Raw genomic sequence first — 13,947 nt, forward strand, 5'->3', positions numbered from 1 at the left:
CAAGGACCAGGGCTGTCCAGTGGCAGGTCCTCTCCTGCCCCTGAAAAGTTTGGAAAAACACTAGCATGGCCCCCAACTGACAAGGCATCACTCCACAATGACCCAGCTCCCCTAAAAGGCCCACCAGAGAGAGCCCAGCATGGCCAGCACCCACCCAGGCCCTGGCCCCCTTCTTGGAGCTGTCCCTGAGCAGGATCCCCCTCCGCCCTTGGGGAGTGTTCAGTCTCCTCGGTCCCCGGTGTCTCTGAGGACGGAGTCCTGACTCTATCCTACACCCAGGCCAGCCAGCGGACACAGCGACCTCATCGCATGCGGGTGGCCACCCTTCCTGGTCCCTTTCTGGAGCCCAGGGGCCCCTCCTGCTTTTCCTGTGACACAGCCAACACCTTTGTGCAGCCCAGGCTGAGTGCAGTGTCCCCAGCTCCCTCTGAGGTCCTTCTCACTGACCAGTGTGTCCTGAGCATTGAACCAGGTTTGGGTGCTCCCTTTGACACCCCTCCCTCAGCTGCCCCTCCTGGCCTGCCTTCTCTGGTGTCCCCTCCTGCTCTTGGTTTCCTGCACCAACTTGCCTGTTTGGGGCAGAATTGTGACCCCAAATTCACATCTTGCAGCCCTGACCCCCAGACCTCAAGCATCACTGCATTTGGAGGTGGGGTCTCTAAAGAGGTGATGAGGGTGAACTGGGATCCCAGGGTGGGCCCTCATCCAGTCTGACTGGAGATCCTCTAAGAGGAGGTGAGGGCAGAGACAGGTACAGAGGGGAGCCCATGTGAAGACACAGCATCTGCACCCCATGGAGACAGGCCTCAGGAGGAGCCAGCCCTGTGCTCCTGGATCTAGGGTCCCAGGCTCCAGGGTGTGAGCAGTGACACCTGTGGGCCAAGCCCCCTGTGGTGTTTGTTACAGCCTCTTGTGCTGACCACCCAACATGGGGCACTTGTCTGGGGCTCCCCTGGTGCAAGGCTGGCCTCTGCCTGCGAGGGGGAGTGGGAGCCCTAGGGATGGCTAGGGGATGGGAATGAGGCACCCCAGGGTCGGGTAGGGATAGGGACCAGGGACTCTAGGTGCAGGTGGAGGGGGGGCAGGAAGCCTAGGGGCCAGTGCGGGTGGGGTGGCCAGGCTGTGGACTCCACAAAAGGAGAAGGTATGTCAACAAACGGAGATTGGCCACTGGGCTAGGTGAAGTAAAGATGCTTTATTGTCATTAAAGAGATGAAGAGACAGCAAAGAGAATGAACGGGTCCGCACATTATACAGAAGAAGCTTCCCAAGCTCCGAGGCTGTGGTCCTTCCTTCCAGCCCTAGGGGCAGTGCCTCCCATCCAGAGATGCCCATGCACGTTTCTGCAATGACGGGAGAGTCTGTACTGGGAGGCGAGGCAGGGCTCCGGGGCCTGGGGCTGGGCCTTTGTGGGTCTCTGGTCTCGCCTCTCACCCCGCCCTCGGTGCAGGCTGAGCTCCTGCGGGACGTGTCAGGCTGTTGGCCTCAGGATGGGCTGGCTGCCCTGCCGTCCTGTATTCTGGGAGCCCCTCCAGCTCTGTGCACTGGGGACCAGTCACCAGGCCCCTCTCCAGGCGGTCCGTCTGGCTGGACGTCACCCCTTTCCCCACCAGGGCTCCTGCAGCAGCGTCCTCGGTGGAGGTGACCTGAGTAACCATTAGTGGTCCTCCCAGGAGCTTCCCTGCTGGGAGGCTGGGCCCCCGTAGGACAGCTGTTTCCAAGGATCTGACACAGGGCCCTCCCCCAGGGACCTGTGGTCTAAATCCCGACCTGGACAAGATGCAGGGGCTGGGCCCTGTGCATACGGTGTGGGATCCCAGCTTCCTCCTTCAGAGACCCTGTGGTCTGGATCCCGGCCTGGACAAGATACATGGCATGGGAGGAGGTGCCCTGTGCAGACAGCCCTGGACCCAGCCTCCTACTCCTCCAGGCAGAACTGCACTCCGACCTGTGTGTTCCTGGTGGGGGACTCGCAGCCCATTGGTGTTCTGCAGGCTTCCCAGAGGCCGTGAGCATCCATCAGCTGGGGTAGGGTGATCGCCTGCTATCCATTTGGGTCTTCGGGGGCGGGGGCAGGTTTTGGTGACCATGAGGCCTGCGGGTAGAGATGCGGCGAGGCTGGCCGAGAGGTCAGAGGTCGCTGGGTCAGAGTGCGAAGGAGCACGTCTGGAGCAGGTTGAGGCTCGAAATAATGGATGCTGTCCAGTCGGGTCTGGGGTGGCCTGGACTCCGTTCACAGGAGCTCTAGGCACCCTGTCCAATCATGTTTCTGTAGTCAGGGACAATTGTCCTCTCAGCTCCACCACTGATGAGAAGATCCACTTCACCTGGGGTGGGGGACAGGGTGAGCAGAGACTGGACCCCACATGGACCTCCCCAGGGGCAGTGATAAACAGCAAGGGGACAGCGAGTGGAGAGCGAGGGGACGGGGAGTGGACAAAGAGCGGAGAGTAATGGACAATGAGTGGATAGTGAGGGACAGCAACGGGACAGACTGGACAGTGAGGGAGAGGGAGGGAGAGGGAGGGAGAGTGAGGGAGAGAGGGGAGAGTGAGGGAGAGTGAGGAGGGAGGGAGAGAGAGAGAGAGTGAGGGAGAGTGAGGACAGGGAGGGAGAGTGAGGGAGGGAGAGGGAGAGTGAGGGAGAGTGAGGGAGAGGGAGGGAGAGTGAGGGACAGTGAGGGAGAGGGAGGGAGAGTGAGGACAGTGAGGGAGAGGGAGGGAGAGAGAGGGAGAGAGAGGGAGAGGGAGGGACGAGGGAGGGACAGGGAGGGAGAGTGAGGGAGAGGGAGGGAGAGTGAGGACAGTGAGGGAGAGGGAGGGAGAGTGAGGGAGAGTGAGGGACAGTGAGGGAGAGAGAGGGAGAGAGAGGGAGAGGGAGGGAGAGGGAGGGAGAGAGGGGAGAGTGAGGGACAGTGAGGGAGGGAGAGGGAGAGTGAGGGAGAGTGAGGGAGAGAGAGGGAGAGAGAGGGAGAGGGAGGGAGAGGGAGGGAGAGTGAGGGAGAGAGAGGGAGAGTGAGGGACAGTGAGGGAGAGGGAGGGAGAGAGAGAGAGAGAGGAGAGGGAGAGGGGGGGAGGGAGGGACAGGGAGGGAGAGTGAGGGAGAGGGAGGGAGAGTGAGGGACAGTGAGGGAGAGGGAGGGAGAGTGAGGGAGAGTGAGGGACAGTGAGGGAGAGAGAGAGGGAGAGAGAGGGAGAGGGAGGGAGAGGGAGGGAGAGAGGGGAGAGTGAGGGACAGTGAGGGAGGGAGAGGGAGAGTGAGGGAGAGTGAGGAGAGAGAGGGAGAGAGAGGGAGAGGGAGGGAGAGGGAGGAGAGAGTGAGAGAGAGAGGGAGAGTGAGGGAGAGAGAGGGAGAGGTGAGGGGACAGTGAGGGAGAGTGTGAGGGACAGTCAAGGGACAGTGATGGAGAATGAGTGACAATGAGGGATAGAGAGGAGAATGAGGGAGAGTGAGAGACAGTAGGGACACTGGGTCAGTATGGTCACTGAGGGGACAGTTAGGAGACAGTGAAGTGCCAGGGAGTTGATTTGTACAGGACACTGGGGGACAGTATGGTCACTGAGGGGACAGTGAGGGGACAGTGAGGAGAGTGAGGGGACAGTAGGTACTCTGGTGGACAGTATGGTCAGTGAGTAGACAGTATGGTCAGTGAGGGGACAGTTTAAGTACAGTGATGAACAGTGATTTGATGCTGAGATTGATACGGGCAAGATGAATGGACAGAATAAGTGATTAAATAGTTAATCTGACTAGGGGATCATAAATCAAAAAATACAGGAAACTACTGTAAATTAATGATTACTTGAGAAAGCATGTTGGTGTAACCACAAGACTGAGCAGTCTTTCTTAGCAATAAAACTGTACCACAGAAGACCTGGATATGCTCCAAAACAGTGAAGCAATTATGGTGTGAGACCCACATCCTGCCCAGTGAGCTCAGGGAGCTAATGACCCCTGAGTTAAAGCAGGCTCTGTGCACACTTTTTGTGTGCGATCATTTATGGGAAGGTGACTTTCAAAATGAAAGACCCTCATTGTACTGAGACCCAAAATATTTTCCGGAGTCTATGACAGTCCTGACTTGACCATCTAGGGAGGGAAAAGTAAACTCCTCTACCCTACCTGGGGGAGGAACTGATGACCAAATATGACTTTTACTCAAGAGAGACCAAGAAGGTGTTTTCCCTTCCCCACTTCTTCGATGGAAAACGGTGTTCACGAAGTTCTCAGGGAGCAGCACTGCTCCACCACTGCTTGTGAGTGTCACAAGCCTCCTAGTCTAAAAAATCATTTCTCATCTACCACTTTACCCTTGCTGAATTCTCCCCATCGACATGAAGGACTGTGTGTGGTACAGAAGCTCTTCAGATGCCCTCTGAAATGACCCCAATCTGTTTCAAGATGACAGCGATGGGAAAGCAAACAGACAGAGAGGGACAGTGAGGGGCAGTGAGGGACGGGGAGGGACACTGAGGGGACCCTGGGGACAGACAGGGAGCCCGAGGGCCCAGCGGGGTGGCCCCCCACCTTGAAGAGGGTCACGGTGGCGCTGTAGCAGACGCTGAGCAGGAAGAGCGTGATGAAGATGGAGATGGTCGTCCAGAGCCCGTCCAGCTCCCCATCCTGGGCGTCCGCACAGCTCTCCTCCTCCAGTTGCAGGTCTGCACAGGGAGGGGTGGTCAGTGCTGTCTCTGCCCACGGGGGCCTGGGCAGGGTCACTGGGGCCTCGGGGCAGGGCTCCCTCTCGGGGGAAGGTGGCGTGATCCTCCATGGGCCGGGCAGGGGTTACCTGAGGTCAATCTCTGGGCCCCAGTCCCAGCCCCTACCCCTCCAGCCCTGGCCGCTGTCTGGGCCTGGCCTGTGGGGTCCTGCTCCTATCTTGAGCTTCGCCCTGACCTGGGGCCCAGATCCCGCCTCCCCGAAGGACAGAGGCTCAGTTCCCGGCCTCCTCTGCCCTGGGAGCCAGGAGGTGGAGGGTCAGCAGAGCACATGTGTCTGGGCCCTGCCCCTGGGGAGGGATGGCAGACAGCGCTGGGCTGTGTCCTTGTGCCCGAGTGAGGGTGCCGGGCTGAAGGGCTGAGGGGGGATCTCAGCCTGCTAGGGAGGGGCGTGGATGCCCCAGGGGAGGCGAGGGATGGATGTCTGAGCTGGTCAGTGTGGTCAGTGTGGGGCAGGGCTGCTGAGCAGCCCATGGGCACTGGAGGGTAGGGACCAGCTGGTGTCCACAGTGGGGCTCACGAGAACCAGCTCTGGGTCTGGGCCTGTGGGGTCGCCCCATGGGTCCTTGAGTGTGAGGCCTGAGTGTGTGCAGGGGTCGTGGGTGTGTGACGGGGGTGAACTGTGCTCAGATGGGCAACTGAGTGTGTGTGGAGGAGGCTGGGTGTGGGCTGTCTTGTGTGTATGTGGGGGCTCTGGGCTCAGAGGCTGCAGGGAGCAGGTAGGTCCCTTCCCTGGACGTTCAGGGCTCTGGCCTGGGCCCCTTTCAGGCACAGGGATGACATCTCCATGAGCGCACAGGCTTGGCCCTGGGCAGGGAGAGGCCCTGGGCAGGGAGAGCTGGACAGAGCCTCCTGAATGGGGGAGAGTGAGGCCTGACCTCAGGAGCCTGAGGGTGATGCAGGGCCACCCCCGGACATTCTTGGCTCCCAGGCAGGTCCAGAGTGGACACATGGACGCTGGACACCCAGGGACAGGGGCCTGGGGACAAGGATGCGGCCCTGCCCCACAGCGTGGGCTGGAGCAGAGGCGGGAAGCATTGGGCCTCAATCCCTGAGGGTCTCGGGGGCTTCCCCCGCTTCAGTCCAGAGTCCGGCCCAGCAGATGGTGGCTGGAGGGGGCCATGGAGCTGCGCTTCTGGCCAAGCCCCTCTGCGGCCTCTGGCAGCCCCCAGGTGGCCTGCTGGACCCACTCACTGTGTGTCTGGCCTTGGGGGTTGGGAGTCAGATCCCCCAAAAATGGTGAACAAAGTGGCCCAGAGTCGTCCCAGCCGCCCCCCGCAGGCCTGGCGGTCACCAGGGCTCTGCCTCGGAAAGAACCAGCACAGTGTTGCAGGGTCCCAGGGCGGCGCTGGGTGCTTTATTCACGGCGGCCCAGGAGGAATGCACACAGGGAGGGGCTGGGGGGTCCTGGCTGGACCTGGAGCCCGGGGGGGTGGGGTGGGTGAGGGCTTGCTGGTGCAGGGACGTGTGGCTCATTTACCCGGAGACTTAGAGATGGACTTCTGTGTGAAGTGATTGTGCAGAGCCTCATGCATCACTATACACGTGTAGCTGTCTCCTTCTAGCCAGCTGCTCCTGTTCACCCTGAGCCTGCTGTACAGGAAGTAGGAGCCGTCGGCGTCCAGCTGGGGCTGGGTCGTGCCGTACTTGCCCTCCGACTCAGGCTGCCCATTTCTCTGCCACTCCACGGCGATGTAGTCTGGGTAGAAGCCGGTGATCAGGCAGGTGAGGCTGACCGTGCTTTTGCTGAGCTCTTCCCGGGGTGGGGCCAGGACGTACACCTGTGGCTCCAGGGCCTGCCCTGTGGGGACAGGCAAGGCTGTTAGCACAGTGGTCACTCTGATTGGCCCTCCTAGGACCCTCCTAGGCCCATCCGCCTGGCCCACCTTTGGTTCTGGAGATGGTTCTCACGATGGGGGCCGGGAGGCCTTCATTGTAGACCTTGCACTTGAACTCCTTTCCCCCAGTCCAGTCCTGGTGCTGGATGGGCAGGGCGCTGACCACACGGTAGGTGCTGTTGAACTGCTCCTCTTTCGGCTTCGTCCTGGCCGTGTTCACCTCCACGTCATTCACGAACCAGGAGAACTTGACCTCGGGGTCATCCTGGCCCACGTCCACCACCACACACGTGACCTCCGGCGTTCCAGAGATTGTGAGGGTGTCCTTGGGTTTCGGGGGGAAGATGAAGACAGACGGTCCTCCGGGGAGCTCAGGGGCTTTGGGGAAGACATAACAGGTGTCAGCCCCTGGGCAGACCTCCTCTTGGGCCTACACAGCCTCACCTGTGGCCCTCCAGGACACTATCCACATCCGGGGTGTGATGGTGAGACTGGGTGACTTACCTGGGCATCGGCAATTTTTGCAGGGGTCCGAACATCTGGCCTCTGCAGAGAGAGCAGACTGGGGGTTACCAGGGGCAGAAAGCCAGGGGCTGGGCTTAGGGCAGGGACAGGTTTTGGCAGATCAGAGCCCAGGGCCTGTCTCTGTGGGTCCAGGAGTGTGGACGTTGTCCAGCCTGCAGTACCCTGGATGTGGTGGAAACTCCAGATGACCCCCTCCCCAAGCCTGAGAGACCTTCAGGAGAGGAAGACAGACAGGCCTACCCTGACACGAGGGGCCTGGTTCACATCATCCCTGGGGTGGGATCCTTGCAGGCAGGGGGGCTGACCCTGGTCTCCTGGAGTGGACACCCTCCCCAGGGCCCATTTTCTCACCAACATGCTTGTCCACCTTGGTGCTGCTGGCCGGGTGGGCTACGTTGCAGGTAAAGGTCTGGGATCCTGAGGTGCTGGCGGGCACGGTCACGATGCTGCTGAGAGAGTAGAGCCCGGAGGACTGCAGGACGGCCGGGAAGGTGCGCACGCCACTGGTCAGGGCACCTGAGTTCCAGGTCACGGTCACCGGCTCGGGCATGTAGCTGGAGACCAGGCAGCCCAGGGTCACGGTGGAGCTGGATGCGTCCCCGCAGCAAGAACCCAGAGGGTAGACTTTCGGGGCTGTGGTGGAGGCTGTGAGAGAGGAGGCTGGGTGAATGCTGGGTCTGGCAGGACCTCAGGTGCCCAGGCCTGGGGCACGGCTGAGCCCAGCCACCATGTGCTTCCAGAGTCTGATGACCGGCCGGCGTGGTCTGGCCACCCTGCTCTGTGCGCGGCAGCTGCGGTGTCTGGACACAGCTGGGGTCGGTGAGTGTGGGTTCTTGGATCAGAGCCCCGGGGCCGCTCCCCTCCCGTGGGTGCCTGGCCTGACCCGTGCCCCCTGCTCCCCCATCCTGGTCAGCTCCCTGGGCCTGCAGCCCATCTGACCACCGAGTGGGCACCCTGTGTCCCCTTGGCCACTCGCACCACCCTTTCAAGCACACTGTGCAAGGCCCGGCCCCGCTTTGGCTCCTGAGCCACACAGGCCGCGGGGACAGGCGGACCTCGGCCCAGGAAGTGCAGCCCACTGCACTTGCACTGCAGCCCACCCGGTGCCCTCAGGTCGCCCCTTCCCTGCAGCCCCAAAGCCCTTCCTCTTGGGTCTTTGCTCCTCCTTGCATTGTTCTCCATGCAGACCCTCCACCAAACAGCATTCCCGTTAGCTTGAGGGGCGGCCCACACCCCTTGTCTCAGCCCTCTGCCTCACCAGCTGTGGCCTGAGCTCTCCTGGCCCTGTGCCCCTGCTCCCTGATCCCCGCCGCTCTCCCTTGTCCAGCACCCATACCCCTGGTCTCAGCCCTCTGGACTCAGCTCCGGGTGGCTATGCTCTCGGGCCCATCCTCTCTGCAGGGCTCACACTGCCCAGTGTCCCTGCGTCTGGCGCCACAGCACAAAAGGCCCCTTGCACCCTAGGATCCTTTCCTACTGAAGTGTTCAGCACACACATGGTCCGGTGAGGTCGTAGGCAGGGGCCTGACATCCCAGCCCCTGCTCAGCCGTACAATCTTTGCTCCCCTAAAACCCTGGGAGAGCTCCCTGATCTCCTAGCCCCCTGCTTATCCCCAGAAGCTGTATCCGCTCTCCCAAATCTTTAAGGGCACCCCCTGTCCTCCCAGTCCCCTGCTCATCCCTAGAAGTTCTACCTGCTCCCCTAAAGTTCTTGAGTAACCCTGCCCTCCCAGCCCCCTGCTCACCCCCAAAAGCTGTACCTGCTTTCCCAAAGCACCCGGGGCTCCCCCTGTCCTCCCAGCCTCCTGCTCACCCTCACAAGCTGTACCTGCTCTCCCAAAGTAACAGGGGCTCCCTGTCCTCCCAGGCCCTGGTCACCCCCAACAGCTGTACCTACTCCCCCAAAGACCAGAGCATCCCCTGTCCTCCCAGCCTCCTGCTCACCCTCACAAGCTGTACCTGCTCCCCCAAAGCACCTGGACAGCCCCTGTCCTCCCAGGCCCTGCTCACCCCCAAAAGCTGTACCAGTTTCCCCAAAGCACCAGGGGCTCCCCCTGTCCTCCCAGTACCCTGCTCACCCTCATAACCTGTACCTGCTCCCCCAAAGCACCAGGGGCCCCCTGTCCTCCCAGCTTCCTGCTCACCTTTGCAAGCTCTACCTGCTCCCCCAAAGCACCAGGGCATCCCCCTGCCCTCCCAGCCCCCTGCTCACCCTCATAACCTGTACCTGCTCCCCCAAAACACCAGAGGTCCCCCTGTCCTCCCAGCCTCCTTCTCACCTTTGCAAGCTCTACCTGCTCCCCCAAAGCACCAGGGACACCCCCTGACCTTCCAGCCCCCTGCTTACCCTCACAAACTGTACCTGCTCCCCCAAAGCACCAGGGGTCCCCCTGTCCTCCCAGCCTCCTTCTCACCTGCGCAAGCTGTACTGGCTCCCCCAAAGCACCAGGGACACCCCCTGCCCTCCCAGCCTCCTGCTCACCCCCAAAAGCTGTACCTGATTCCGCAAAGCACCCGGGGCTACCCCCGCCCTCCCAGTCTCCTGCTCACCCTCACAAGATATAACCACTCTCCCAAAGCACCAGGGGCTCCCCCTGCCCTCCCAGCCTCCTGCTCACCCTCACGAGCTGTACCTACTCTCCCAAAGCACCAAGGGCTCCCCATGACCTCCCAGCCCCCTGCTCACCCTCATAACCTGTACCTGCTCCCCCAAAGCACCAGGGGCACCCCTTTCCTCCCAGCCCCCTGCTCATCCTCACAAGCTGTACCTGCTCCCTGGAAATACCAGGGGCTCCCCCTATGCTCCAAGCCCCCTGCTCACCCTCATCACCTGTACCTGCTCCCCCAAAGCACCGGGGACACCCCCTGCCCTCCCAGCCTCCTGCTCACCCTCACGAGCTGTACCTGCTCCCCCAGAGCACCAGGGCTCCCCCTGCCCTCTCAGCCCCCTGCTCACCCTCATAACCTATACCTGCTCCTCCAAAGCACCAGGGGCTGCCCCCTGAAATCCCAGCCCCTGCTCACCCTCACAAGATGTACCCACTCTCCTAAAGCACCAGGGGCTCCCCCTGCCCTCCCAGCCCCCTGCTCGCCTACAAAAGCTGTACCTGCTCTCCCAAAGCACCAGGGGCCTCCCTGCCCTCCCAGCCCCCTGCTCATCCTCACAAGCTGTACCTGCCCCCCAAAAGCACCAGGGACCTCCCTGCCCTCCCAGCCTCCTGCTCACCCTCATGAGCTGTACCTGCTCCCCCAAAGCACCAGGGGCTCCCCTTGCCCTCCCAGCCCCCTGCTCACCCTCACAAGCTGTACCTGCTCCCCCAAAGCACCAAGGGCTCCCCATGACCTCCCAGCCCCCTGCTCACCTTCATAACCTGTACCTGCTCCCCCAAAGCACCAGGGGCACCCCTTTCCTCCCAGCCCCCTGCTCATCCTCACAAGCTGTACCTGCTCCCTGAAAATACCAGGGGCTCCCCCTATGCTCCAAGCCCCCTGCTCACCCTCATAACCTGTACCTGGTCCTCCAAAGCACCAGGGGCACCCCTTTCCTCCCAGCCCCCTGCTCATCCTCACAAGCTGTACCTGCTCCCTGAAAATACCAGGGGCTCCCCCTATGCTCCAAGCCCCCTGCTCACCCTCATCACCTGTACCTGCTCCCCCAAAGCACCGGGGACACCCCCTGCCCTCCCAGCCTCCTGCTCACCCTCACGAGCTGTACCTGCTCCCCCAAAGCACCCGGGGCTCCCCCTGAAATCCCAGCCCCTGCTCACCCTCACAAGATGTACCCACTCTCCTAAAGCACCAGGGGCTGCCCCCTTTCCTCCCAGCCCCTGCTCACCCTCACAAGATGTACCCACTCTCCTAAAGCACCAGGGGCTCCCCCTGCCCTCCCAGCCCCCTGCTCACCCCCAAAAGCTGTATCTGCTCCCCCAAAGCACCAGGTGCTCCCTCTGACCTCTCAGCTTCCTGCTCACCCCCAAAAGCTGTACCTGCTCCCCCAAAGCACCAGCGGCTCCCCTTGCCCTCCCAGCCCCCTGTTCATCTACAAAAGCTGTACCTGCTCCCCCAAAGCACCCGGGGCTCCCCCTGAAATCCCAGCCCCTGCTCACCCTCACAAGATGTACCCACTCTCCTAAAGCACCAGGGGCTGCCCCCTTTCCTCCCAGCCCCTGCTCACCCTCACAAGATGTACCCACTCTCCTAAAGCACCAGGGGCTCCCCCTGCCCTCCCAGCCCCCTGCTCACCCCCAAAAGCTGTATCTGCTCCCCCAAAGCACCAGGTGCTCCCTCTGACCTCTCAGCTTCCTGCTCACCCCCAAAAGCTGTACCTGCTCCCCCAAAGCACCAGCGGCTCCCCTTGCCCTCCCAGCCCCCTGTTCATCTACAAAAGCTGTACCTGCTCCCCCAAAGCACCAGGGGCTGCCCCCGAAAGCCCGGCCCCTGCTCACCCTCACAAGATGTAACCACTCTCCCAAAGCACCAGGGGCTCCCCCTGCCCTCCCAGCCCCCTGCTCACCCTCACAAGCTGTACCTGCTCCCCCAAAGCACCAAGGGCTCCCCATGACCTCCCAGCCCCCTGCTCACCTTCATAACCTGTACCTGCTCCCCCAAAGCACCAGGGGCACCCCTTTCCTCCCAACCCCCTGCTCATCCTCACAAGCTGTACCTGCTCTCCCAAAGCACCAGGGGCCTCCCTGCCCTCCCAGCCCCCTGCTCACCCCCAAAACCTGTACCTGCTCCCCCAAAGCACCCAGGGCTTCCCCTGCCCTCCCAGCCTCCTGCTCACCCTCATAACCTGTACCTGCTCCCTGAAAATACCAGGGGCTCCCCCTATGCTCCAAGCCCCCTGCTCACCCTCATCACCTGTACCTGCTCCCCCAAAGCACCGGGGACACCCCCTGCCCTCCCAGCCTCCTGCTCACCCTCACGAGCTGTACCTGCTCCCCCAAAGCACCCGGGGCTCCCCCTGCTGTCCCAGCCCCCTGCTCACCCTCATAACCTATACCTGCTCCCCCAAAGCACCAGGGGCTGCCCCCTGAAATCCCAGCCTCTGCTCACCCTCACAAGATGTAACCAGTCTCCCAAAGCACCAGGGGCTCCCCCTGCCCTCCCAGCCCCCTGCTCACCCTCATAACATGTACCTGCTCCCCCAAAGAACCAGGGGCACCCCCTTTCCTCCCAGCCCCCTGCTCACCCTCATACACTGTACCTGCTCCCCCAAAGCACCAGGGCATCCCCTTGCCCTCCCAGCCCCTGCTCACCTGTGGCCTCGCGGAAGCTTGTCCCTGGGCTGCCATCTCAGCCTCCCCTGCCCCTCTGGCCCCTCTGTGAGCCCTCACTCCTGCCCAGCTCCAGTACTCACTCCTTTATTTCCTGGGCTCAGCTCTCCTCCCTGGACTTGCCAGGTGCCCCCGCGGCCTCTGGGAAGCTCTCCCCTGGAGTCGCTCTGTCCACCTGGGCCCCTCCCAGTGGAGGTCCTGCCCTTGCTCTCAGCTCTTCTCTGTCCCTCCACCTACGCCCTCCTCTGGCCCCTTGCTGCCGCCAGTTTTTGGGTCACCTGCCCTCTGCCCAGCTCCTGCTCCTCGTCCTCGGGGCTTGGGCTCAGGTCAGCCCTCCCGTGTCCCAGGGAGGCTGCGGGCTCAGCGCTGTGTTGCCCACTGTGGACATGGAGCCCGGCCGGCCCTGCAGCCCCATCCCTTGCTCTGCAGCTGCGCTCGGCCCCAGCCCAGTCGGGACCCACAGCCACCGCACGTGGCCCTGCCCTGGGACCCATGCCGGCTCCACTGGCTTGTCCAGGAGCCTTCACTGCCCTGGGGTCCTCTCCCTTCCCTGCGTCCTCACATCAGACTCTCCTTCCATCCTGGCTGGTTCTCCCGCCTGCCCAGCCCTGGCCTCCATATCACCTGGTCATGCACAGCCCTCCCTGCCTGTCCCCCAGCCCGTCCTGCTCCTCAACGGCCCAGCAGCCCCCCCGACCTCCCCAGCCCTGGGCAGCAGCACTCTTGGTGCGGTGCGCCCTGCCCGGGTTCTGTCCCCGCGCTCGTCCCGCACCGTGACCAGGGGCAGCTGCCTCCCCCGGGCCCCGCTCGGCTGCTCCAGCCCCTCCGGGGGTCCCGAGGCCGGTCTCCCTGCAGGGCTCTCATTCCTGTGTTCGCTCATCCTCAGAGCCCCCACTCACCCATGGTGGGGGCTGTGGAAGGGGCTTCCCTGCAGCCCGGGGCTCCGGGCCCCTTCCCTGCTCTGGCCCCAGACACATGTGGCTCCTGGAGTCTGTGCACTGTGTCCGCAGCCCTGCTTCCTAGGACTTGGTCACCAGTCCCAGGAGGCGTGAAGTCCCTTCCCCCAGTGCAGTGAAGACTAAGAACAGGAATGAAACCTGGTGACGCGACTTGCTTCCTGAAGTTCCCTTTTCTTCTGAGTGTTTTCTGTCTCAGAGGGCCTGGGGGAGTCCAGATGCAACTGAGGTACGTCTTGTGGGTTGGTGGGGTGGTTTAAGCTGCGCCCTGGCACCCAGGGGAGGAGTGGGAATCCTAGCCGTCACAGCTGTTCCTCTTCCTCATGCATTGTGCCTGGTTGACACACCACATCCCAGGGATAAATTAGGAGTTTGGTGTTAACATATCCACATGACTGCATATACAGTAGATAATCAGCAAGGACCTACAGTACAGCACAGTGAAGTGCCAAGTATAGGAATTAGAGAAGAGAAAGGAATACAAGGAATCCAAAATGGAAGGTAAGAAAAATGTCACTGTTTTCAGATGACAGGATTTAATACATACAAAATGCTAAAGAAGGTACCAGAAAACTCCTAGAGCTCAGTAATGAATTGGATAAAATTTATGGATACAAAATTAATACATAGAAAT

The 13,947-nt window shown here is 61.8% G+C and overlaps 1 pseudogene and 1 gene segment (V, D, J or C); both read right to left on the reverse strand.

Moving 5' to 3' along the window:
- Positions 1 to 1,176: 1,176 nt before the first annotated feature.
- On the reverse strand, positions 1,177 to 5,670 carry LOC133068074 (immunoglobulin heavy constant gamma 1-like; annotated as a pseudogene).
- A 375-nt stretch (positions 5,671 to 6,045) lies between these two features.
- On the reverse strand, positions 6,046 to 13,278 carry LOC133068314 (Ig gamma chain C region-like). The segment is given in 5 exon segments: positions 6,046 to 6,519; positions 6,605 to 6,934; positions 7,061 to 7,102; positions 7,433 to 7,726; positions 13,257 to 13,278. Coding segments are annotated over 5 exon segments (999 nt in total).
- Positions 13,279 to 13,947: the final 669 nt, after the last annotated feature.

The sequence above is a fragment of the Dama dama genome, chromosome 13 (genome assembly GCF_033118175.1).
Source record: "Dama dama isolate Ldn47 chromosome 13, ASM3311817v1, whole genome shotgun sequence".
Lineage (NCBI taxonomy): Eukaryota > Metazoa > Chordata > Mammalia > Artiodactyla > Cervidae > Dama > Dama dama.